This window comes from Glandiceps talaboti, chromosome 6 (genome assembly GCF_964340395.1).
Source record: "Glandiceps talaboti chromosome 6, keGlaTala1.1, whole genome shotgun sequence".
NCBI classification, from domain to species: Eukaryota; Metazoa; Hemichordata; class Enteropneusta; family Spengelidae; genus Glandiceps; species Glandiceps talaboti.
The window spans coordinates 13297471-13325456 of NC_135554.1; the positions used below are offsets into that span (position 1 = coordinate 13297471).

Below are 27986 nucleotides of genomic sequence, written 5' to 3' on the forward strand. Positions count from 1 at the left end.
TCCATTCCCTTCCGAAACGAATGTTCACAGGTGCGACATTGATACGTTTATATGTGATGTAAACCATGATGAAAATTGTTGTGATCATACCACTACAATTCATGCAATGTAAAAAAAAAACATCATTAACATTAAAGTATTGATTGGAAACCCAGCACTGTATATTTGTATATCACATTAGAAGTAAATTATGAATTGGACATGAATAGTGTCTAGCATTTGAGCTCTAATTTCATAACCAGGTGTGTGATATGAATTAGTTATCACAGTAACCATGGTGATACAACATTATGTCATGCATACACAATGTATTATCCTGCCAGTCATTCTGAAATTGACGCACGAATGACATGATTAAAATACAAGACAGGGATGTAGCAAATTTTAAAAGTAGCTGGTCATGTTAAAAATAAGTAGATGATAATACATTAAAATTTTATATCTATGAATAAGAGCCATAAATCTGCCCGCTGATTGAAATATACTGATTTAACAAAGAATTTTAAGCAAATTCTCCCCAAAAAGAAGCTGGCAAAAGATTGCAGAGTAGCCAGGTTTTTTTTGCCAGCTACCGGCCCTTATCTATATGTGACTTACTGTACATCCCTTCAGCAAATGAAAACGAATGCCAGTTATTCTGAAATCAACACACCACCAACAAAATTAACATACCCAAATACAGAAAATGAATTATTTATAGAAATGCCAGTCATTCTGAAATCAACACACTGACAACAAAATTAACATACCCAAATACAGAAAATGAATTATTTATAGAACTGTCAGTCATTCTGAAATCAACACACTGACAACAAAATTAGCATACCCAATACAGAAAATGAATTATTTATAGAACTGTCAGTCATTCTGAAATCAACACACTAACAACAAAATTAACATACCCAATACAGAAAGTGAAGTACATGTATTTATAGAACTAGTCATTCTGAACTCAAACACCAACAACAAAATTACCATACCCAATACAAAAAATGAATTATTTATAGAACTGTCAGTCATTCTGAACTCAACACACCAACAACAAAATTAACATACCCAATACAGAAAGTGAAGTACATGTATTTATAGAACTAGTCATTCTGAACTCAAACACCAAGAACAAAATTAGCATACCAAATACAAAAAATGATTGATTTATAGAACTGCCAGTCATTCTGAAATCAACACACCAATGCTAAGATTAACATCCAGACAAATAATGATTATAGTTATAAGTCACAACTCACCAATAACAATATTGTAATTTACAGAAAATAAGTACACATTGGCTTCAATGTCAGCTGTAACATCAATTACATCATATGTAGTATATATATACATGTGTGTCATCACAAAAGGAAGAACGTGTACATCTACATGTACACCTGTCACTTTTAGAACTCCGGATTATATGTTCATCTCAAATCTGCCAAAAATATGGACAGACATAATAATTGTATGAATGTAAGTGTCTCACTGGAGAGAACAGTGCTCGATGTAAATATTAGTAGCAGAGCATTATGGTCGTCTGATGATCACTCGAAGCATGAAACTCTGAGTAACGACTTATTACATCCTTATTCTTTTGAATTAAGTCTAATAATAGTATATACCCTATACGTACATGTACATACAAACATGTATACATTTGTATGCATCTGGTATGGACAGCAACAGTTAGAGTGGAACTCTCCAATTATGGTTGAGGAAATGGCGACAAATCAAGCGGAAATACTATCGACATCAATTGAAATTGTGGAAAATCTATCAACTCTGTATTTTTAAGCACTCCGAAACCTGTACATTAAACCTTATTTAGTTCAGATTAGACAGATGGTACATGTATTAAATTTTATGTGACACAGTTACAGTTACCAAAACAATGGGGCAGTGTACTGTCTCACACTAGACTAGATTGAACTTTGAAAAGGTCATGTCAACTCTTTTACATACATACATTGTATTGTTGTAATGTAGGTTAAACATATCAATGTCAAGGCCAAAAGACAATTTTTCATGCCATCAAGGCATGCATCAACATCAGCATTAGGTTTTAAAAGTTCCATGTATGTCAATCGTAACTCTCACTCACTTTAACAATTCTCTCTCTACATCCTTCCATGTTTTCAAATTCTTTCTCTGTATCCTCTCATTTTGTTAGTAGTTCTGTGTCTGCGCCTGGAGCTCTACAGAGAACAGGCACATTATAAATTCGCTTTTATATTATAATTTATTTATATGTAAATATTTTCGTCAGAGTAAAAAACGCATCATCATGTACCAATGCTGGTACAAATATTCTTACATTGTAAACAGAGTCAGAAATCAACTGAAGTTTTATACTGCAAACATATTTATTTGGGCAAATGAAAAGTTTGGCAGAATGACAATTTACAATGTGCAAGGTGCATTTTCACTTGGTCAGACAGTGGAAGTCGAATGTATACACACTACTTGAAAATAACTTACATGTATCTGATTGGCCAACCGCAGTCAGTGTATACAGTAACTGTTGTTGTTGTTGACACCTTTAACAATCGCTGATATCAGAAATATGATAACTCTTATGCTAGCGTGACTTTTTTCTGCCCAACAACCATTTGCATGTACATGTATTCAGTTAAAATAAATCCAGCACCGACAAACATGACTTTTAATTAGTAAATTTGTACATGTACATTGTATGTCTGAAAAGAGGTGCTATGTACATGTATGTGCACATTTCAATTAAGCATGTACAAAATATTACACATGACATATACATACAATGATACATGTTTAGTCTGCTATGTCATGGGGTGAAATCATCATGCAAAAATAAAAGTGACCCCAAACAATGCAACCATGGAGGCTTTACTACAAGGAAATAAATTTTGCCTGGTTGAAATCGTATGTGGTGAATTTTTATAGCTGAACTATAAAACTGATGAAGTGTTCATTAACTTGGCTGTACCTACTTTCAGTCCATTGATCCCTACATGAATCAGATTCCTGTGTATCTATTTACTATACTATATTATGAATATGTGGTAACACTTTGGTGTTGATTTATTTCAACTCTTAGACACATACATGTAATAAGGTTGTATCATGACCCTGTCATCTGACCTCTGTGTCATCCAACCCCTAACACCATCTGTCTATTTTTATACACAGGATATTACTAACTTGTTTATACATGTACAAGGTGTCAGCTAGTGATAACCAATTATGTATTCCAGGTCAAATGGAGCCACCTACATACATACATACATAGATACATAGATACATACATACATACATACATACATACATACATACATACATACATACATACATACATTGTACATACATACATACATACATACATACATACATACATACATACATACATACATACATGCGTACATACAAAATGTACATACATACATACATACATACATACATACATACATACATACATACATACATACATACATGCGTACATACAAAATGTACATACATACATACATACATACATACATACATACATACATACATACATACATGCGTACATACAAAATGTACATACATACATACATACATACATACATACATACATACATACATACATACATACATGCGTACATACAAAATGTACATAACATGCATGCATGCATACATACATACATACATACATACATACACACATACATACATACATACATACATACATACATACCTACATGCGTACATACAAAATGTACATACATACATACATACATACATACATACATACATACATTGTACATACATACATACATACATACATACATACATACATACCATACACTGGTAGATTTTACCTGCTAACTGTCCTAATCAAAAACACTTGTTGTAACTGATATATTATTGATATTATTTTGATTTATTTTCTTTGATATACAGGACATTTGCACCATACTGGCAAATCATCAAGAGTTCTACTGAGAAACTGGCGAGTCTACATCAACAAATTTTACACAAACTGAATGAAATTGCCAAAGAATTACAAAAATATACTGATGAACAGCACAAAAAACACAAATCCGTAAGTATATGACATATTAAATTTGAAAATACTTGATGTACATCATGATGCAGTTGTCATGTTACTATGGTATATACATTTTACCTGTATGCTATATCTAAGTTCTGACATATAAACACATACATGTACTTGTATAGGTATGCATGTACATACACGTACACACACACACACACAAATTTTATCAAATTCATGTTCATAAAATAACTGAATCATACAATACTTAACAATGTATATGTGAAATTGATTTTTTTTACAATTATATAATTTAAGTAAATTTGTATGTGTCCTCTTATGGAATGTTTAAAACCTCTGAATTCACACCAGAAATCTAAGACATACATGTAGTACATCTACATACAAAATGTAATCTATGCAGTGCGTGGTACCACATACAAAGCACTTGTAAGTTGTGTATTCACCTGTACATTTTAATTTTCCCCGGAGCCAAACACCACTTTATTTCCTGTGAGCTTTCATTGAATTCACTGCACATCTAATAATACTCACTGTAACAAATTACTATAAAGCATTTGATCTACTGAGTACAGACGATTAACACTAAACATGTAACAGGACCCAACATTAAAAGGGAATGGAATAATTCAATTAAGGGAACAAATCAATTTGTGCTATTTATGGAGTAACTTATGATTGGAATCAGGACACACATGCCCTTTATCACTGTTGTGTTGCTCAGTGTTGAAAGCTTCACTTAAAATGTACAACTGCCGACATCAGACCATGGACAAACAGAACCTGGCACAAACAGGGAAAATAAACAACTGAATTGGATTAATAACACTTGACATAGTATGTTGGAGGCACAGAGGCGTATATTACATTTCATCCTTTGATTAGAACAGCTGTATGGCTTCTTTACATACTAATTACATGTAGTTCACATTCACAAACAAATTAGAAGTTCCCCTGGCACTTTATGTACACACAAAGAAGCCATAAAACTGTTCTCATCAAACATGAAATGTGTTGTTTGTACTTCCAACCTGCTGTGGCAAGTATTACTAATCCATTTGTTTACTTTCCTTGCTTGTAACAGGTTCCTTTCGTCCACAGTCTAATGTCAGAAGTTGTAGCTGTACTGGAAATATTATTTTCCATCCTGTTTTACTCCCACCCTATCGTAGCACCAAGCTCAGAGTTGTTTTATGTAAATCACAAGTTTGCGTTGAATTAAGTGATTGATTAATTGATTGATTGATTGATTAATTGATTGATTAATTAATGTGTTGTTGATTAATTGATTAGGTGAAAGAGGAAGTTTCAGGTACAGCAGAAGCCGTGCAGACTATACAGACTACTACAGCAGCCCTACAGAAAGTAAGAATTTCCTTTTGTTGGTTTAAAAAAAAATTATCATATACATTCATGGAAAATCATGGAAGACAAATGTTTATAAAATGATCAGGCATAGCTAAAAACGGACACAGTCTGTAACTTGATGGGTTTCTGTGCTTACTTTTGTGTCATCGTGAAATAATTCTGTTGCTTATCCAACTAGTAATACAAGAAAAATCATGTCTAACAAATGGTGGCGTAGGCATCACCAATTCAGATGTGATGTAAAAATTAAATTATAAGTAATATGTATGTATGTATGTATGTATGTATGTATGTATGTATGTATGTATGTATGTATGTATGTATGTATGTATCTGTATCTATGTATGCATGTACAATGCATGTATGTATGTATGTATGTATCTATGTATGTATGTATGTATGTATGTATGTATGTATGTACATTGTATGTATTTATGTATGTATGTATGTATGTATGTATGTATGTATGTATGTGTGTGTATGCATGCATGCATGCATGCATGCATGTATGTATGTATTTAAGTATGTATGTATGCATGTATGTATGTATGTATGTATGTATGTATGTATGTATGTATTTATGTGTTTATGTATGTATGTATGTATGTATGTATGTATGTATGTATGTATGTATGTATGTATGTATGTATGTATGTATGTATGTATGTATGTATGTCTCTCCATGTGTATTAGACACTGTTTTACACATCTTTATTTTTTACCAGGCCAAAGAAAACTACAATAACAAATGCTATGATTTGGAGAGGCTGAAGAAGGAAAATGCTTCACCCAAAGAAATTGAAAAGGCCGAAGGCAAATACAAGAAAGCTAGTAAGTTCACTGGAATTAAAAAAAAAAAGATTAATACATAATTCATTTTAATACTAGTATATCAGAACAGATTATAATAATCCAGTATGCAAACATGAACAAGAAGGATTATGAGATTTTTCTCACAGGTTAATCCTTGCACGGATTTCATAAGCAGTTTCTAAGATTAGATTTGATAGAGTGCCACTGTGATCAGGTAACAATGCAATGACTGCTAGAACTGCCTATATGTTTACAGCAGGAACATGGAATGATCGCCGAAAGACTGTATCATGTAAATTTTATGTTCCCATGATTGATCATTTAGATAGATAAGAAACACAGAGCATACATTAGAAATATAAACAGTGACCAACTGACCTTTAGCTCATATACGCTGTGTACATTTACTGATTGATTGATTGATTGATTGATTGATTGATTGATTGATTGATTGATTGATTGATTTGTTATCTTACAGTGGAAGACTACAAAGCATTTGTTGAAAAGTATAACACCAATAGAGATGACTTTGAAAAGAAAATGATTGAAACATGCAAGGTAGGTCGTTCTTTGTATACGATTGTGATTTTGATGTGTCATATTCCAGGTAGTGAAGTTCCGGCCATTTCTCAGGAAAGCCCCACAAGAGGGCTCACCAGATTTAGTGAAGTGAGGGCTAAAATTGTTTTCATCCATGGCTATTGTTTCACTTCAAATGTACCTAAGAAGAAGAAGAGATTTCCATCTCTAAGTTTGCACTCTAAACTTCTTATCTTGAATTGCAGCAATTTCAGCAAATTGAACAAGCCCATCTGAAGCATATGAAGAAAGTATTAGGTGATTACAACACCACTTGTGAAAGTACACATCACCTGGTCGGACAGGTATGTCTTATCAGTTTATTTTTTTTTTAGAATTTAATTTAATTTAGAATATGTGTAAATTATCACATAGAAATAATGTAATCATCGATAGCTATTAATGGGTCAAAGGTCGGCTCAGTCTGTAGTCTTTGGTTGTTATGTAATGTGTGCTTTATATCAAAATGTAATTATAATATGTTATTCCAATTATGTAAATTTAACATGATTTTGAATCATGCCTAGAGCAACTTGTACATGAGATTTGTAGGAGTCAGCAGAAGTAATATATTCATGGTTGCATAATGAATATTCATGAGATATATTTTGCACTGAAGGGAATAAGCACTCTGGAGTCATGAATATTCATTTGTGCTGACTCCCATGATGCAATAGCCCATAGCAAATATTCCATATAAAGGCAAAAGATTAACTTGATGTTTCACTGAAATCACAAATAATTTAGGTGATGTAAATTCATGAAATGTCTCTCCAGAACACACAGTTTATGAAAATGTCTATTTCATGGAGTGGTCTTCCCCTTTATTTAATTAAGTGTTTCCCTGAAATACTCAAACATCTGGTCACTTTAATGCCTTTTCGTCTTCGAATCCACACAGAGATTCAACAGGACCCTGATATAAAAACGAATTGTCTTTCATCATATTCCAACGACATTTACAACATTTAGGTTACCATGGTAACAGTAATATTACCCCTTGATGTAGCCTTTAGGGAAATCATACTACGGAAGAAAGCAGTGTGTTTTGATCTATCAATTATTGAAAAATTGTCAAATGGAGAATTATGAAATGTCAAACTATATATAAAGTCAGCTGAATCCCCTTTTGATGGTTGGTGCATCAATAATAATTACTGAGATGATGGCAGTACCTTGTGGCTATCACAGCAGTACATTGTTTCATCTATTTAAGTATATAATTGTATAAAATGTGTAGTTACTAATGAAAATAAAGTATGAAAGGTTTTACAGATTAAAGCGGCTCTCCTCTGAATTCTTTGATAGCTGCTATTTTTAGTTCTTTTGAAGGAAAGTTAATCACCTGTCGCCCACATATGAATTAAATCACACAATATGTTTATACAGCTTCCTACGTGACACATGAGGTACTGGATTTCTACCTTAGGCTGGAGTTAGATTATATGGTTACATACATACATACATACATACATACATACATACATACATACATACATACATACATACATACATACATACATGCGTACATACAAAATGTTCATACATACATGCATGCATACATGCATACATGCATACATACATACATACATACATACATACATACATACATACATACATACAAAACATACAAAACATATTTGTATTTATATATTTACACATTTTGTTATTAAGCCGTGTACACAAGAAGTGACATTGGCAAGAGTAGATACATGTGCTGTCTGTAATTTATAATACTGTATTAATTGTCTTTATAAGGACAACTCCTCACACCAGTGTTTACTGTAATTGTTCCCAAAACAGCAAACAAAATGAAAACCATAACATTGACTTATAAAATACACAGTGTGTTCATACTATGGAGGCAAAACAAACTGAATCAACCATGGTTGTCATCTTATTGGTATTCCAAACATAGTTGTTGATGCAGTCCAGTAAAAAAAACTAGTCTGATAAGACACTTCAGTGTTATATTCTACATATTCATGACTATCTACATCATGTGCATACTCCAATATCTGTGTGGTCATCTTCAGTAGTTTTGACAAGCATGTGTTTTTACGTGCTAGGAATTCCACAAAGTGTAAAGTGGCGCAGTCTGTAACTGATGCTCTATGTTAGCGATAGTCAGAATACAAAATAAACATATACATAAAATGTACACATATCAGCATCAACACAGGATGATAAAAAGTAGTTGCATTGTGGTTGCACCCTTTTTGAATCGTTCATTTTTCGCACCTTTAACACGGACCGTGTTTTTGAATGGAAATTTTGGAAATGATCCACTTTCAGCAGTGTTTTCAAATTGAACTCTTGTGTACTTTTTGCTGACAATCAAATTATACGGTGTGAATTTTTTTTTGTAGGTGAATAATGAGTTCCGTGAACTCTGTAATGGATTCTCAATTGAGAAGTTGATAGAGATGTATGCAGAGTCTAAAGGAACAGGAAAAGAAAGGCTAAGTAAGATAATTATTGTATAATTCCTGTTTTTTTTATGAAGTATAAACAGAGTGTTTCAAAGCCTGTTACTGATTCACTGAGACTGTTTGAAATATCAAATAGACAACAGCTGTTCCTGAAACAATTGGAAATCGCTCAAGTAATTGTAAAAAGGCATTGCAAATGTTGATTTTTTCTTATTATGAAGCATTGTAAGACTAAAAAAAATAAAATTTAATTTTAAATTTTTTTAAAAAAACTTAAAATTATTTTTTTGTTAAAATTAAATTCAAAAAAATTGTATGTATGTATGTATGTATGTATGTATGTATGTATGTATGTATGTATGTATGTATGGATGCTATAAATGATTGTGGTACATACAAGAAACGCTTTACTTTGGTGTTATGGGTTGTGTTAGCAAATGAAAGAGTATACTTTTCCACGTGATATGGATGCTATAAATGACTGTGGTACATATATTATAGGAAATGTTTTACTTTGGTGTTATGGTGTGTAAAAGCCTACTATGTTGGTAATAATGGTTACACAAACAGACCAACAACTGGACCTTGTAGACTACCAAAAAGACCTATTCATGTTATAAGTATTGCAGCTTTCATGTTTCTGGCTACAATGGCACTTGCCTAGAGTTTAATACCTAGTCAAGCCTGGTGTCATTATTTGAAAAATATTCAGTGGGTATGATGACACATTGATATCTCACCCAAAAAAGATGAAGTGAAAAATGTTTTTGTGGGGTTTTTTTCTGTCAGACATGTTCGTTTGAAACGAACTTGATTTTTTTTCTTGATTATTCTTTTCCCCTTCAATCAGATTCTGCAGTATTTGAAGAATGCGATGTGTCAAATATGCCATTACCTGAACAACCACCAAAAGAAAGACTTAAAAAAAGAATCAAGAAAACCAAGAAGAAGAAAAATGATAAAGACAACGAATCAGGGTATGTAATTAGAATATAAACTATACATACAAAAATACAAAATTTTATTTTAAAAAGTCTTCTCTGCTGTCACTAGTGTCAGAAAACCTTTGCAACTCCAGTTGGGTGGGCAAGCAGTTGCTTATTTCATAGTGCACATAGTAATCACATTTTTGCTTAGAAATATAACAAAAACTGCAACACATGATGTATGGCATTTTCACTGAAACATGTAACAAAACAGCAACAGTATTACATTTTTCGTTGAGAAATGTAACAAAAACAGCAACACATGAAATACATGTACCACATTTTCGCTGAGAAATGTAACAAACTGCAGCACATGACATCAGCCTCTAGTACTACACCGTTGACTTTAAAACACGTTAGCAAAAAAAATTGGGCTGACTTGCTGTAATTGTGCCTGGAAAGTGTAAGTTCTCACATTAAACAATCTTTTTTTTTTCTTTTCATTTTCTAGAGGAACACCAGATGGCGATCCGGTAAATATATTTCCTTTCAAACAGTTCAGTCACATTACTAGTACCCCCGGTAGTATCTATCCAAGTAAACTTAGTTGAACTATTTCAATACATTTCATCCAATTGTATGTCTATCAGGCAACGTAAAAAAAATGTGTGTTTTCTGTAACCCAACCGATCCTAGTTTAAGCCGCTAACTGTACACTTTTTTTTTTAAACATTGAAAACAAAACGATAAGAAATTCTTTGTCTTTTTGACCTTCATGTATATCTGTTTTCTATCTCCAGTCATGTCTGTACATATTTCATCAAACTATCACAAAAGGGGTATTCTGACTGATATTTTGTTTGTTTTTGGGGTCTAAGCAATATACAAATTGCAATAGACAGAATGCATTCCTAATAATGAAATTAACAACACAGTACAAACTTTGTATTGTCATACATACTATGCTATGAAATTAACAATATAGAACAAATGTTGTTATATATAACATGTGTTATGAAATTAACAACAAATTTTGTATTGTCATACATACTATGTTATGAAATTAACAATATAGAACAAATATTTTCATATATAACGTGTTCTGAAATTAACACAACATAGAGCAAATGTTGTCATATACATGTATATACCACATGACTATATTTCAAACTACACCTACTGATTTGTATCTCAAGCTTTTAAATGCATGGAACTAAAATTTTACAATGTTCAGTTTTATTTTACACAGTATATGTTGAAAAGGGCATCAGCTGAGTTAATATGTTTTAAATGGTAAATTTTGCTGCATATTAAAAAAAAAGTTTATGTGTAGTGTTCAACTGATTGAAATACTGACCAAACTTAGACCTGGTATACAGGCATACTACATTCAAATATTTGATGACAATAGTATTATTGTATATATATTTGTGCACATGTTCTAAAATTTTGAGTAAAACCCCGTTTTTTTAAATGTCTGCAATTGTACTATCAATACCAAGAAACAAGTTTTAATGCCATTACATGCATCCCTTCAAACATTCTCATAAATCAGAGCTGTTGTATTTCTTCCTCAACACTGCAAAGTAACGATGGAGGTGTGCGTCTTGTACTGTGCCGTAAAAGAGGCTATGTTTTACGACGATGGCAGCCATTGACAAACGATATACCAATAATGATTACATGTAAACCACTGACACCAAAAAGCTTATAAACTCAGCTTTGGCCCTTTGATATCAAAATGACATCATCTTTCAACTTTGTTTGCTGTGATTGACATCACACCACACACTACATGTATTGTATCTATGTATTTTGTTTCCATCACCTAACTGACGTGTTAACTAACACTTTTTACAGTCGTTTCCAGCCTCACCTCTAGCAACATCACCAGGTGCAATGTCTCCTAACTCTAACAACACCCACAGGGTGAGTTTTTTTGACTCTCCTTACTAACTCTTTGGATTAACTCGGCAACATGCATTGTTAGCTCCAGGACCATGATTGAAATTTGCACTATAGTTCACAGTACATTACTAAGCACCACAGTGTAGTTACATGCACAACATTTACATGTATTAGCACAGCATAGTTTCGTGCACAACATGTAGTTTTACGCACTACAACATGCTATGGAGCAGCACAGTATAGTTTTATGCATGACATAACAGTATTGAGTAGCACAGTGTTGTTACACTAAATGTATTTCATGAAGCACAGTATACACTGTAGTTTCACCCACTGCAGAACACTATGTTGAAGTACATTATAGTTTCACTCACAACAGAACACTATGGTGAAGTACAGTATAGTTCCACACACAACAGAACACTATGGTGAAGCACAGTATAGTTTCACACACAACAGAACACTATGGTGAAGCACAGTATAGTTTCACACACAACAGAACACGATGGTGAAGCACAGTATAGTTTCACACACTGCAGAGCAGCATAATACAGAACAGTGCAACATGCTGACAAGATCTATGCAAAAACCATTACCAACCAAGAATTGCAATGTACATGTAGTAAGGGCACTAACGTCAGTACTTACATGTAGCAGGTACCTTATTGACTAACATGTAGTCTTGTTGGTATACTTCTCTCTATCGCATCACAATTAAATAATTTTAATAAACACCTGTAGATCACAGATAAGCAAAAGTAGTCACTTCAAAACTAGATTCCAAAAAGGTAACTGAAATCACTATTATAAGTAAAAATTGTTTCCTATAACTTGTTGGTTTGTATGCATAAATGATGAAAATGACTGAACAGTGTTTTACTTCAAAGAATGATTGTGAAAAATAGAAGTGATTGCAGACATGCAATTTGTACATATACTGCATATTGTTGTAGCTACAGTGTTATGACTTGGACAGGATTGTCACTTTTTGTGTCACGATTTAGCTAGAGTCTCTTATACATAACAGTGTATGTGTTCACCACAATGCAGATGTTGTAAATACAGAATTTACCCTGATTGATTAAAAATACCAAAAACAATAACCACTGTTATATTGTCTGAATTTGGTACAATTAATTTATTCACAATGCAAGATTCTTCAAAGTCCTTGCATCTATTTCTCATGGCTCCGATCAGTAATATTCCAAAATGTGAAGTACATGCGATGACAATGGTATTGATGTGCGTTATCTGTGTACACTACTACTTCTCTTACAGAATATGCCAGAAGTTGATGAAGAGGGTTACACCATCAGACCCCAGGAAGTGACCCCAGATATCCTTTTGAGTAAAACCAACATACATCGTTATATTTGAGTATTCCACAGGGGGAATGTAAACATTTGTAGCTATCAAAAAAAGTTTTCTGGTAGAGTTATAGAAATGGTTGATTCAGAGCAAAACAAAATAATCCTAGATAATCCTTTATGGCTACACTGTGATAGATAATACCATAGACCCTCCAAGGTCTATGATAATACTAGTGTGAGAACCTGAAAGTGACACCTTTGCATTTTAAGAAGGCTTAGAGACTAACAACACTTTCTGTAGGTTGGAGCCTATGAAAATACCATATGGAGTCTTGTGGCTGTTTTGATGCTATCTATGCTGCTCAGAAATTACAAGAAACTGTGATGCCCTAGTTTCTTGTTACTGGGGTCAGGGAGAGCATTGCACTGAGAGATATATGTAATAGGAATACCGTAAACCTAGATATTTTCGCTGCTAGAAAATTTTGCAATTTTACAGTCTTCAGCTAGGTCTAAAAGACTAATTTTTTTTACTAATTATCAGACTGGTACATTGTGTTCATGTACAAGAAGGCATTTTAGTCACTGTTTATTTTTTGCGGTGTTTGTTTTCCAGTGAAATAAGCAAAAATAAGTCTTTAGTGACAATTTTCAGATTTACAGTACAACCATAAAATGTATAAAATGTTGCAACACTTATGGATAGAACTGTAGCTGATCAAGAAATAAGGCCTAATAAAAAAAAATTGTGTGGTTCCGGTTACATTCAAATTTAAAATAGGTGGGGTAGGTAGATTTTTAAATTATATTTGATTATATTTTTTTTCTGAGTTGGTGGTCTAGTTCAGGTTTCCCATTGTTTTTCACATAGTCTCTGTTTTGTTTATTTCTTCCTATCAGATGTACAGCCATTACAGATTTGAAGAACAGTTTTAGAGTGTCTTTTTAAGTTGATGTCAGTTTTCACATCCACTATTTCTCGTTAGACTTCACAACTTTTGCTTTACTTTTTTTCTTGAATACATAAAAAAAAGTTAAAGGCTGGCAGTAAAAAGCTAGGTGGGTGTCAGGTAACCAGAACCAAACAATTAATTTTTTTAGGCCTAAAGCTGTAAACAGCTGCTATTTTCTCTAGACCTAGTCAACTGGTGAGAATTCGTTCCTTGACAGCTGTGTACAGAATAAACGAGATAGTTTTTATTCATCATCTGGTGAAGATTCTGACCAGGAAGAGAGGAGAAAGATACATGTAGAAATCAAACCAGCCGTGGTAACCAGGGGTGTCAGTCCAGGCATTAACAACTCAGTAGATGAACTCAAAGCTGCCATAGGAGGACTGACATTATCACCATCACCTGCTGTAAGAGACTGTTTGTCTTTTTGTATGAATGGGTGGGTGGATGGAGGTAGGGAGGCAGGGATGGATGGATGTTTTGATGGAGGAAGGGAGGCAGGTGCTTGCAGGCAGGGAGGGAAGAAAGCTTGGATTGAGGGAGGGAGGGGGAATTGATGTTTTGATGGAGGGATGGATGGATTGGGGGAGGTAGAGAAGGAGGGATGAAATAGCTATATCAGTCAGTATTTTGTATTTTTGCAGATAAAATGTTGTCTCTGTCAAAGTGGAGATTACCTTTATTTATGTATGCTATCATTTTAAATTTAAAAGAAAACGGAAACTAAATATTCAAAGAAGGAGCAGTCAAGGACATTACCTCCTCCCCCTCCCATACTAGTGCTACCCACATTCACATGCACTCCTACTACTTCCATGCAATACCTATTAATGTTGAGCGTAAAATTGAAACAGAAACAGAAACCACACAAAAGTAGTGGATACATATTATCATGTTAAGTAATACCTGAATGCCAGGATGGACTATTTCTGTACATCCTGTGTAGTGTACTTCTCAGGAAGGAAGTTATAGCATGTTCCTTGATACTAGGCATCCATATTGTATGCCCACTTCTGAAATAATTTATAATTTATATATTTATGTTCTGCCATTGTCATTGCCAATCTCTTTATTTTTGGGTAACATTTTTGGATACTCAGAATCAAGAAATCATTTCTGTTAGTTATTATTTAATTAACATTCTTTCTCTTTTTATCTATCTTTAGGGAAGGAAAACTATAGCAAGTAAGTATTTTGCAGGCTACTGCGCCCTCTGTGTTCAGTATTCAATTAACTTTTGTTTTTCTCAACCCAACGCCTTTTTTAACATCTGTGTTATAATTATATTTGATGGAAACTGAATAAAAACTCAACAGATTTTCACATATAATGACAATGTTTTGTATGTTCAAAGACATTTTAGGATTGTACACAATCATCCCAACCAATCAAAAGAGCAATTTGGTAATCTGCAAATCCTCTGTGTAGGGCAAATTTGTAATTCCCCACACCTGTCTGGATCACTGCAGTATTTTCTGAATACCTAGTGAGGCATTGGATGATAATGAAATAACCCCCAATTCCCCCTGCCCTTGTGAAAATCTGTAATGTGTTATTTGCCACCCTCTCTTCCTCCCTCCCCCACCCCACCTTTGTAGATCAATACTAATAAAATCTAAAATCAAAATTTCTATATGTAAATATCAAATTGAAATAAACATAATCTTGACATTAATTTTTCAATTTTTCTGTTCTATAGATGGTGAGACAAAATCAAGAAAAAATGGAGGGTAAGTCGAGTTTCATGAATAATTTTGTAGGAAAGTAACTTTCATATGGAAAATTCAATGGGAGATCCCCAGACAGATATTGTGTAGTGGTGAAGGAAGTTGATCTTCCCATTTGACATTTAATAGTTGGTTTGACTGCAGTGGTCAGAATTGATGAAATAAACAATGTTAGAGCAAATCGAACACACACAAATCCAAGATATGATAATACTTTATTGTCTCCCCTGTAAGTTGTATTAAAGGGGAACACCACTCCAGAAAATAAAGGCATGTTCATAAATTTTTTGTTGTAGAGTCATTTCATGATTTCGCATCACATCATTTTCACTCAGTTGCCAAGAAACTCTTTTTTTTTTTTACCTCTATTCTTTCACTGATTGTATCTTTTCTTTATTAATCAAGTAAAGAGATGAATGAAGTACAGCCCACGATTCTAACTTTTCGTGTGGAAGAATAATGGAGCAGTTATGTGTGAAATAGGCTTAGTTTGTCTGGCAACTCAGTGTGCCCTGTAAGCCAATTTGACACAAAGTTTCTAGTGACACGCCAAAATTTGGTGTTCCCCTATCTCTTACTATGTGGTGTCTCACAAGAAATCCCAGTTTTTCTCATTTTGACCCACTACAATTAAAAATTGGCTATCATAAGAGGGCACACTGGTGTGTGTCCTCTAAAACATTCATCAAGTCTCAAGAGTATTCCCCCCTAGTGGTAAACATAGTATGTCTTGACCAGACACATTCAATTCGTTAGTCATTAATATGCAAAACTTTAAGTACACAAAGACCTGTAGTATTCTTAGCATTATCCCCATAGTATTGTCAAAGTAATGAACTCAAATCCACAGGGACAAAGAAAGTACAGTCGACAGTTCAACTAATCGGATTTTGTCATTCATATGGAAAGTAAGAGTCAATTCCCCAGACCAAAGTAGTCATTGTCAGCACTGATTTAGTGCTATGTGTGGGTTTTTTTTATTGTAGTAAACCAAGTAATGATTTGATTGGGTTGGATCTGTTTGGTCCATCGCCTGCAACTACTCCGACTGGAGGGAGTGGAGTCTTATCACCAATGACACCAAGTACTGCCAATCCTAGCGGTACCACCACACCAGGATCCACTGCCAGTGAGTTTTATGTCTTATTCTCTGTAGTTCTGTGTAATGTCTCACTGTAGTTTGTGTCTCTGTTTTGTGTAATGTCTCCCTGTATTTTATGTCTCTGTTTTGTGTAATGTCTCACTGTATTTTGTGTATCTATAGTTATGTTTTAACATGATAACAAATTGAAAGCCAAGCTTTCACTCAAGATTGAAACTTGCCACTACACTATAACTACAGATAATATTGACCACTAATTAACAGATACAATGTCTTTTTATAAGTAAATTGACCGCTTTTTAGTGAATATATCTTTTGATGCAAAAAGCTACTGCAGGTTTTAATATGTGTTTGTTGTTTGTAGGTGTAGATACATGGGGAGCAGCAAGTGCCTCTACCGATGCTACCCATGACATGCCACCAGCCTTACCAGCCAAACAGAAACACAACACAAGCACTACCAGTAATAGTGCTGACAAGCCCTTCATGCCTACACCAGCAGCTGGCTCTAGTAATAACAGTTTTGCACCACCACCAAGACCACCATCAAGGAATAAGAAATTAGCGGTAAGACCTAACTTTATCTAGCTCTACACTGTAACAAGTCAGGTACATTATCATACTCTTTTCTGACTTGAATGGCGCCCTCAACACACCTATTGTTAATTATTTTGTTTTTCTGCATCCGGAAAGTGACAGTATTTCTTATCCAGCTAATATTTAGCTCCCTACACTGTTCCTCAAACACTTAACTCTGTGGGAAAATAATTTCTTTAATTATTTTGAAAAGTAACAGGAATAAGCTTTAATGTAACCATATGGATGAGGATATGGTCAGTGTGTGTATCACCTAAATACCCTTCCGTCAGTCTCTTTTTCTTACATGTTTGTCCAGCCCATGCAGTCTGCAGATCTGGGGGAAACTCCTTACATTAATTGCTACTTTATTCAACTGCAGAGCCAATCAGGAACAAGCAAATGACATCTACCCCGCATACACACTTGCTCTAAAGTAGTGAATAAAAGAACAGCAACTGCCATAAATAGTAGATTTAGAGACAGGTTTGACAATTTAAAAAAAAAAAATTCACACGTCAAAATATCCTGACCAAAAACATTTCTTTTCCTTTTTTTGGCCTAATGTTCCCTTTGTTTTGAAATCTATTTTGTTAGAAGAAACTAAGTTCTCCGACAACTCCAAAATTCCAATCTGAAATTTCACCCTCCTGGCTGATCCCACACGATACCGATATTTTTCGAAATTTCCAGACTGCTCCATTTGATGCACAGGTAGGTGGAGTTCTTCTCCAAGTGAGCAGCTATCAGCAAGGAGTGTGGCTATGCAATAGATGTGCCAAAACCATAGCTTTCATTGATACGCCAGAATGGAGGTGTATTTCCACTATAGAAATGATACTGGGTAAATGACAGCTGTGGATGTGCTGCTATTCAATCATGCATGTTCAAGTCTAATAAAAAAAGTGTGGCAATCAGCTTTCCCCATTGGTTTAAATCTGTACTAACCATAAATAGATTATTACTCTTTCAATCAATCAAAGAATGATACTACAGTCATTGAAAAGTTAAAAATGTTCCAATTGCATCTAGTGCATCTTTAATAAGTTATATAAAAACAATTTTAGCCCCTTGTTGTTCAAGTTGTTGTACAAACCAATTAAAATTCAAGTACCATGATGAAAGCAGCACCCTGTGAAATATTTCAAATTTTATTCATGGTTGAACAATGAATATTCATGAGAGATATTTTACAAGGAAATAAGCACTTGGGAATCATGAACAAATTTCTGCTGTCTCCCATGATGCAATGCAACCATAGGAAAGATACCCAATAAAGAAACATGATCAACTTGATGTTTCTCTGAAATTGTGAGTAATCCTAGGTGATGTAAAAATCATAAAATGACTCTCCAGAATCCATAGTTTATGAAATGTCTCTATTTCCTGGAGTGACATTCCCCCTTCAAGATATGCCCATGGTGGGGGCTCTCACATATCAGACTATCCCTCTGGAAGAAAATGCAAAATGAGGGCAGAATGACACAACCCATTTTACATACAGTCTACCCTAGAATGGAAATAGAAGGCAAGATGTTAGCAGATTTATGTTCAAATTTCTGAGTACATAATCTATTCCATACAGCATACACTATAGTAAATATTTTGTACTATGTGTAATGAAACTTAACACAAGTGAGAGTCAAAGATCAGATGGACTTTTCCCTGCTATTTTTCAGTGCATGAGACTTTTATTCTATCCATACTCAAACAAAAAAGCTATATATATGCTAATGAAGCTATATATATATGCTAATAAAGCTATATGTATGCTAATACAGCTAACATGACATATGCTTCTGATAAAATCCTGGCAATTCTTTGGAAATGGCAGCTATATAGCCAAGCTAACTTGTTATCAGCCTGTAATTCTGCACTTCAAGTTTGCCTTTTTTCCATACCTGTATGCCTTGATGCTATGATTGAGTATTCCAATGTAAGAGACATATATGTATACATACATAGCTCTCAATGCTTATTTGTCTATCTTTTTTTTTACCATGATGTGTGTGTATTCTCCTTCATATATTTACTGTATTCTCTATTCTTTGCACTCTGTGTTTTTGCCTGTGTATAAATACTTCAATAGTGACAAGAATTTGCCTTTTTTTAATTTTAATTTAATTAGATCTTTGCAATATTTATGTTGCCACTGATCATGTCTATATCTCTAAAATAACTTTAAAAAAAAGACACTTTATAATTAAGTAATTCCAATAAAAGTGATGATATAAACTGCTTAATTTAAGGATCTCTAATATAATCTGCAATTCTACATTGGTGTAAAGAAAATAAATAATTTGATATTAAAAGGACTTGAAACTAAACATTTAATTTTATGCATAATATAATTTTGTGTTCGCCATTTTCACTCTACTGCCCTCTATAGTCCAAGTTATGCAGAATTAAATTACCCATAATCCTCATCTCCAAAATGATGTTTTCTCAGTACACAGCCCTTGTGACTACATATTGCCAATCAAATGAAGCATCAGAAATTTGTTTCCAATGCCATACAAAGATCACATGGTAGAAAATGTAAATTTTTTATTCAATCTTGAAGTTGTCGGAAAACTTGTCTTCTCTTGAGTCTGGAAATTGTTTGTAAAGTTACATTTATTAGAGAGTAGATAGATCATTCAAAAAGTAAGTGACAAGTTTCACTTTCGTTTTCATGGTGAATCTATTTATAGAAGCAACGTAACTGTTTTCATTCCAATGTTCTCATTTACAGCGTACAAGTCCCCCCATACAAGATATTACATCACCGTTTTCTCTACCTCGTCAAGATAGCTCTTCTTCTCTCTCCTCCATGACATTTGCCACGTCTGCAGCGCCAATTGGGTGTTCACGAGGACCGAGTCCATTGACCCTGGGAATGTCAGACACTATACCAATAGCTGCAGCATTTCAGGAATGTATAAATGCTTACTTTAAAGGCATTGACCAATCTAAGTAAGTCATATCACATCATGTCCAAAAATGTGGAATTTTCAGAGGAATTATGAATATTTTGATGTTTTTTAAGTAGCAAAATGAGTACAGCCAAAATTTAAAATGTGATACAGCTGTGAGATTGGTTTCGATACAGTAAGATAGACAAAAACTGAAATCTGAAAGTGATGTTGATTTGTGTTCACAATGAGATAATTAGATGTTAATCCCCAATATTTGTTCTTCGCTCAGCCAAGGAAAATACGAGTGACCTAAGGGGCCTTTGTCACTACAAGTCTAGTGACTCATAGTGACAACCCTTAGGTCAAGAGTAAATAAATATAGAAAGAATAAAGAAAAATATTGGAGAATAACATAATTATACCAGTGCCAGTAATATCAAAGAAAAATCGGGGAAAGTAATGGCAATTTTGAACATTTTGACTCGTATTTCGAACATAGCAGAACCAGTAATGTAGACACGCGTTGTCATGACATAGAATGACCAGAGTATATATCCCATATTTTTGGCTTATGCATGGTATGAAATGTAATATTTATGCTTGTGTTCGGTGTCTATATTTTGCTTTATGTAATTTGTGACGAAAGAACCTTGTGAGAGACGTAACTATACATCACACTGCCTAATTGAAACTCTATAGTCACTGTGTTTTATAATAGTAAAAGCATTTCACTACTTACCTAAAAGCTGTTTTTGAACAGCACTCCTAGTGGCCAAACTATACAATCTTTTGTTTTTCTGATAACTGAAATATTGCATGCTGTCTTTTCATGATTTTAGATGTATGGTGAAGATAACTGGTGAGATGATGTTATCGTTTCCAGCTGGTATCATCCAAGTGCTAACTAGTAACCCATCACCTGCAGTATTAACAGTTAGAGTCAAGAAATCAGATAAATTAGAACAAATCCTACCAAACAAACAACTTATATCAATGTGAGTAAAGTATCCATATCTTAACAAACAAACAATTTATATCAACAACATAAATATGCATTTTCCTGATGTCAAATAATGTACAACATATGCACACAATTTGGGACAGAAATTCGAATAAAATATTGATACACAACTACCTTTATGGTTCACTCACCATCTCTGATAATAGTAAAGTCTAAGTTTTTGGGAAAAGAAGTGTCACATATGTTTACACTATGTAGTGAGACATGGATGCATGCCGCCATCTTGTTTACAATTCGTTGCAAGCAACCAATCAAAAATCAAGTATGGCCACCACTGATTACATTACTTACGGGTATGGATGCATAAGAGCTTACTGTCTATATCTCAAGTTACATTTATTACAGAGTTGTTTGTGCAACGAGTGATTGTGGACTGTCGGTGCCAATGTATTTATTATGGTATTACACCAACATTTTTTGTCCAAAGACCTTTAAACGGAGGCATAAACTTTAATATTCATTTGCTTGTTGACTATTGCATCTCTAATACCTGAAACAGCCAAACCAGTGCATGTGCATTCGATACCAGTTTTTCCTGTAAATGATACACATATTTTGCAAGACTTTTTTTTTTCTGTTACAGAGACGAAGTACAAAGTAACGATAATAGTTCAGTGTATACATTTAATATGTCAGCATTAGCAGCACTACTAAAGAGACAGTCTGATCAGAATGTTGCAGCCTCTTATTTTAATGTAGATATACTCAAGTATCAGGTATGTATATGTAGCACACTGCCAAATCTCTTAGAATTATACAGTGCCAAATCTCTTAGAATTATACACTGCCAAATCTCTTAGAATTATACAGTGTCAAATCTCTTAGAATTATACAGTGCCAAATCTCTTAGAATTATACAGTGTCAAATCTCTTAGAATTATACAGTGTTAAATCTCTTCCAGATCTCTTAGAATTATACACTGCCAAATCTCTTATACAGTGCCAAATCTCTCAGAATTATACACTGCCAAATCTCTTAGAATTATACAGTGTCAAATCTCTTAGAATTATACAGTGCCAAATCTCTTAGAATTATACACTGCCAAATCTCTTAGAATTATACAGTGTCAAATCTCTTAGAATTATACAGTGTCAAATCTCTTAGAATTATACACTGCCAAATCTCTCAAAATTATACACTGCCAAATCTCTTAGAATTATACAGTGCCATATCTCTTAGAATTATACACTGCCAAATCTCTTAGAATTATACAGTGTCAAATCTCTTAGAATTGTACAGTGTCAAATCTCACAGAATTATACAGTGTCAAATCTCTCGGAATTATGCTGTATCAAATCTGAATTGTACAGTGTCAAATTTCTCTGAATTAAACCATGTCAAGTCCCTTGGCATTCTAACTACCCTGTAAGAGAGAACTTCTAAATAAGTTCTGAAATGAAAGTTCGTCTGTGTTAGTGAAGTACATGTATTATAGAAATTTAAAAAATTGCTCCAAACACATCAGCAGCCATGATCTTAAAAAGAAATTCCCTGTATGTCATTGGGAAGATTATGTGACTAGGGACTCCACTAAGTACGATTACTTCTAGTTTCTGAACAAGTACAACATTTTATATAGCATTATCAAGTTAAAACTAAATTTAGTAATCAAATGGCCCGGATAGATGAGTCAATATACTTCTATTATCTAATTTGCATGTATTTGCTTATTACTTTGTTCCAGGTGAAAGCTTTACCAGGTGTAGCATCTACACCTTTACAGCTGTGTACATACTGGAAGTGTGAACCCACAGTAACAGAGCTGAGAATAGACTACAGGTACAACTCATCAGCTATGGATAAAGCTATCACTTTATCTAATGTGCAATTCATGGTTCCTGTAGATGGCGGTGTTACTGTTATGCAATCCAAACCCCCAGCTACATGGTAAGTAGAAAGAAATTACCATTAGACTCCCTTGTGAGGGCGCCCTGGTGCATGCCAACAGAGATGAGAACTCGGCCGCTCATTCACAGACAAAATGAGATTGTGGCTAAACATGCTAAATGCAATTGTAGCAGAAATAACTATAACTTTTTTCTTTTCTTTTTTTTGTAATGTTGTGCAATTGCGAACAATGGTCACTTCAGGTAACAAATGACAAAGAGATCTCCTAAATAGCCAATTAAATTGATTCGCTGCTGCGCAGAGTAACAGAAAGTGTGTTACTGCAAGAATATTAAAACAAATACAGAAAAATAAACATAAACCGGTTTAAAAACACCTCATTGGGTTTTCATCCTACACTTTATGAAAAGTATAGCATGTTCTTTAACTTGCATTGGGTATTGCATTCCGATACACAGGACCTCCAGTTTACGTCCTATCCGAGGGACAAAAGTAAAGTACAAAATGGAACTAAAAATACATGAGATATACAAGTGTACATGTACAAATATACATATGTATAACAGAGGAGGCAACATGCATGGCTGCAAACCCATGTGACCAGAAAAAGACAGAAACTCTACCAGAAAATTACAGCCCCCAGTCTTAGTGCCACTGTTTTCTGGCAGTTTTAAGGAACAAGTCCAGCCAGCTCATAAATCACAAGTGCTCTAGTTAGCCAGGTATACTTGAAGCATAACAGAGCTGTTGATGCTTCCACGACATATTGTGCGTCTCCCCATACAATGCCATGTATTCAGTATGTGCAGGAGTTTGAATGTGGTAAGGGGGGGGGGGGTTCATCTGACCATACCCTGGGTTTACACATGTACAAACTTTTGTATAATTGATGGTGTTTAGTCTTTGTTCAGTAAAATAACTCACACTTAAAGAGGTCAACATGTCTTTCCATCATTTCATGATGAAAATCTTAGTTCACACATAAACAAGCCTAATCGTAACAACATAGGCAACAGTGGCTCATGCAATGTATAACCAGAAAATCATGTATAATGTTTGATGTTGTACCTTGATAGGTCGGCAGACAGCAAAAGAGCACTGTGGAAACTGAACGACATAACACCAACCACAGAGGGCGCTAGTTCATTACGTGCCAAGTTTGACCTATCAGAGGGCCCTAGCAAGCCAGCCACAGTAGCAGTACAGTTCAGCACGGAGGGTACAACACTATCCGGCATTGACATTGAACTTGTAGGCACATCATATAGATTATCGTTAGTCAAGAAACGGTTTGCCACTGGTAAGTATTTCTGTTGATTCTACTGCAAACAAGTCATGTATTTGCAGTAGAATGCAACACTTACCATGATTGGCTCTCTCATATATTGAATTGTCAGTGCTTTTGTTTGTTAACCAATCAGCATGCCAGTTTTATTTTTAGTTTGTAGTATGATTTTCAGAATTTATGTAACCTGAAAAAAAAAAAATTAATATTATATATATTATTCTCAGTTATGGAATGGTCTTTGAAATATGTTTTTATGATTTCTTATAGTTTTGTTTCTTTGGATTCTGTATAGTTATATAAAGACTTTATGAGTATGTTATTGTTTGGTTTTAATTTTGGAGAGAGGTCTATGAGACTTTGTGACAATTCTTTTTTGGTCTCCTCATTATGTTGAGTTCTGAGTGCTTTTCCATGTGCATTTTGTTCAACTTTGACGTTAAGTGGTTTGTCACCTAGTGAGTGATTTCAAAAATACCAAATTCAAAAAGATTCCAATACTGTATGTATTTCAGAAATATCGTATTCATTGCTTTGAAGATGTATTCACACACGGCTTGTCTTGAAGTTGAATGTTCAAAAATTCCACCCTAAAGTTGGATATTGGCACAAAGTTATCAGAACTCGGCTAGATATTAAATACAAACTCAAGCACAGCAGAACAAGTTTGTTTTGGTTTATTAAGTATTATTCTGTAACACCACATTTTCGTTGTGTAGGTTTAATTTGTTTTGCACTTTGTACTAATTTTGATCACAAACTTCTGTATATCTTGCACCCCCCCCCCCTCACAGTCTACATTTATGTATCAAATGTATCAGTTCCACTGTGTGTAAGAATTATAGGACCACCTAACTTGATGTTTAGAGACATGGTTTTGTAATGGGACCCTAAGTGTTTTCTTGTTTGGACTCCCTAACTTGATGTTCACAGACATTGGTTTTGTAATGGGACCCTAAGTATTTTCTTTAAGGAATCCCTAACTTGATGTTTACAGACACTTGCTTTGCAATGGAAACCCCTAAGTGCTCTTAATTTGGCAAAATCAGCTGAAGACAAGTTTGAGTATGCCAGTGTATTGAGGCACCAACACAAAAGTTATTTCAGAAATCGTACGAAGCAAACACCTTTTTAGCACTTTGTCTACATATATCCACTAGTTGACTCATAAATTTCATGTCTTAGAAGTATCTCTTGTTTTTCCTTGTCCATAGGCAAGTACCTGTCGGACAGTTAATTCAAGACTGCTGCCAGTCAAACAATGAATAGTTCACATCAGGTCCTGGTGTGTGTGTGTGTGCATTACAATTTGTACAGCTTTCTTCTAAGACACGGAAGTCTCTACGTCTGGTAAACAGTACAACACTGCTAGAAAAGTAAACCCAGGGGACAGCCTTAGTTTCAAAATAAAAGATCACCACTTGCAATGTAGGTCTGTATGTATGCAACTTGAATAACAACAACAACAAGAACACGCACACACTGTGTAAAAAATTAAGAATTTTTTCCACTGGCTTGTAGGCGCTAGATGTTAAACGTTACGAGTTGGACACTGACGAAAAAAAACAACACCTGAAGTAATAGGACTAATTGAATGCAAAGTGAAACAATGGTACGATCTGATGTTACAGTATATAATAATATAATAATATAATAATAATAATATTATTATGTTACAGTATCATACTATAGGGACACTGTATTTCAAAAGTTGAAAATTATTTACGGGGAAAAAAGTCTTTTTATGTATATCACTTCGAAACTATTCACGTAAAAAGTGGTTGTTACTTGTATCATTTTGAATTGCAGTTTTTAGGTTGTGACTGCAATATATAGACTTTAAGATAACTGTATTTGCTGCACTGTAAGAAAAACTATTTGGCATTTTACCAAAATTATTCCAAAGTTTTATCAAAAAAAATTGTTGGTATTGAACAGCAGTGTTATACTGATGAGCCCAGATATTGTGATAAGTATTGTGACAGTAGTAGGAAGAAAACCTGTGTTGTTTTTATATTTACATTATAACTGTTGCTGTTGCTAGCTTAATTTCCTGTGTTTATTACTAATAAACTAGGTGGCCCACTTTGTTTGAACTTCTCAGCCTTGTGGACAATTAGTCACAGCAGGCACTGTGTCTTCACTGTAATATACTGCATGTATGTGCTGCTGGCAGGCATTTAGTATAATTGAAGAGTTTGTTGAAATTTGAGCGAGGCTGAGGTTATCCATGTTAATAAAGGTGACGTCCTTTTACCCAATTACACATTCAAAGGGTACTGTTCACTTAAAACGGTAAATACTTGCATTTGTGCAGGAAAAACGTATCATTATGCTTCACTCAACTGAACCATGCACATTATCCCTGCTACAGAAAATGGTTCAGTCTTACAGACATAAATCACAATGTTATTCATAAGAAAGTTGGATTCTTCTATTATCAAAAAGGGGTTAGCTTTTCAATGAATGTGCAAGAATTTTGATCACGCAAGATGTATTTAAATATTTGAGGTGCTTGAAGTTTGTAATTTCTCTGTGATATTGCTTCTACCCTGTATGTCACACTGCAATACAGAGTTTATAACATACTGAACATATTTTTTAATTTCAGACCTTTTTTTTCCCAAAGTTGGCAACAGTAGTTGAATTATCATAGCATGACAAAAATGGTTATTGAAAAAGTTGTAGTTATGTAATTATTGAAAGTTTACATCATCTTGTTAGCATATCCTGGAACTTCTAATATTTAGAAGTGATTCCTAGTCTTGTATGAAATTCTAGTGAGAGGGGTTTCACTGTCTCACTTGCAGGGGCTGAATTTACAATCAGAATTGTAGGATAAAAAAGGGGGTTTCACTGTCTCACTTGAAGGGGCTGAACTTCCAATCAGAATTGTAGGATGAAAAAGGGGGTTTCACTGTCTTACTAGAAGGGGCTGAACTTCAAATCAGAATCGTAGGATAAAAAATGCCAAGATTTACAATAATGCAACAGTTGAAAGTTACCAAATGGCCTGAGGTGAATTGTCTTTATATACTGTGAGAGTTTTATTTGTTAACTAATATTTCAATTACTTTTGTCACATTTCAATTGTAATCTTTTGCTTGTAGTCAATGTTTACCGCCATTTACTGAACAAAAAAAAATAATTAACAAATGAATAATATATATTTTCTAATCCTACACTCTGAGTCTTAAATAAGTATTTTTTGAGAGCTAT

At 34.1% G+C, this 27986-nt stretch overlaps 1 protein-coding gene across 1 annotated transcript in view; it reads left to right on the top strand.

Moving 5' to 3' along the window:
* The window catches only part of LOC144436049 (F-BAR domain only protein 2-like), a 42753-nt gene extending 16367 nt beyond the window's left edge, over window positions 1-26386 (top strand). The window contains exons 4-24 of the mRNA XM_078124704.1: window positions 3907-4048; window positions 5315-5386; window positions 6115-6220; window positions 6681-6760; window positions 6988-7086; window positions 9151-9247; window positions 10064-10190; window positions 10651-10672; window positions 12000-12068; window positions 13326-13383; window positions 14536-14717; window positions 15477-15495; window positions 16010-16040; window positions 17024-17166; window positions 17504-17706; window positions 20450-20670; window positions 21452-21607; window positions 22217-22349; window positions 23319-23521; window positions 24559-24782; window positions 25982-26386. Coding sequence (XP_077980830.1) covers window positions 3907-4048; window positions 5315-5386; window positions 6115-6220; window positions 6681-6760; window positions 6988-7086; window positions 9151-9247; window positions 10064-10190; window positions 10651-10672; window positions 12000-12068; window positions 13326-13383; window positions 14536-14717; window positions 15477-15495; window positions 16010-16040; window positions 17024-17166; window positions 17504-17706; window positions 20450-20670; window positions 21452-21607; window positions 22217-22349; window positions 23319-23521; window positions 24559-24782; window positions 25982-26004 — 2410 coding nt within the window. The 3' untranslated portion in view covers window positions 26005-26386. The remainder of the gene's footprint in view (window positions 1-3906; window positions 4049-5314; window positions 5387-6114; window positions 6221-6680; window positions 6761-6987; window positions 7087-9150; window positions 9248-10063; window positions 10191-10650; window positions 10673-11999; window positions 12069-13325; window positions 13384-14535; window positions 14718-15476; window positions 15496-16009; window positions 16041-17023; window positions 17167-17503; window positions 17707-20449; window positions 20671-21451; window positions 21608-22216; window positions 22350-23318; window positions 23522-24558; window positions 24783-25981) is intronic.
* Window positions 26387-27986: the final 1600 nt, after the last annotated feature.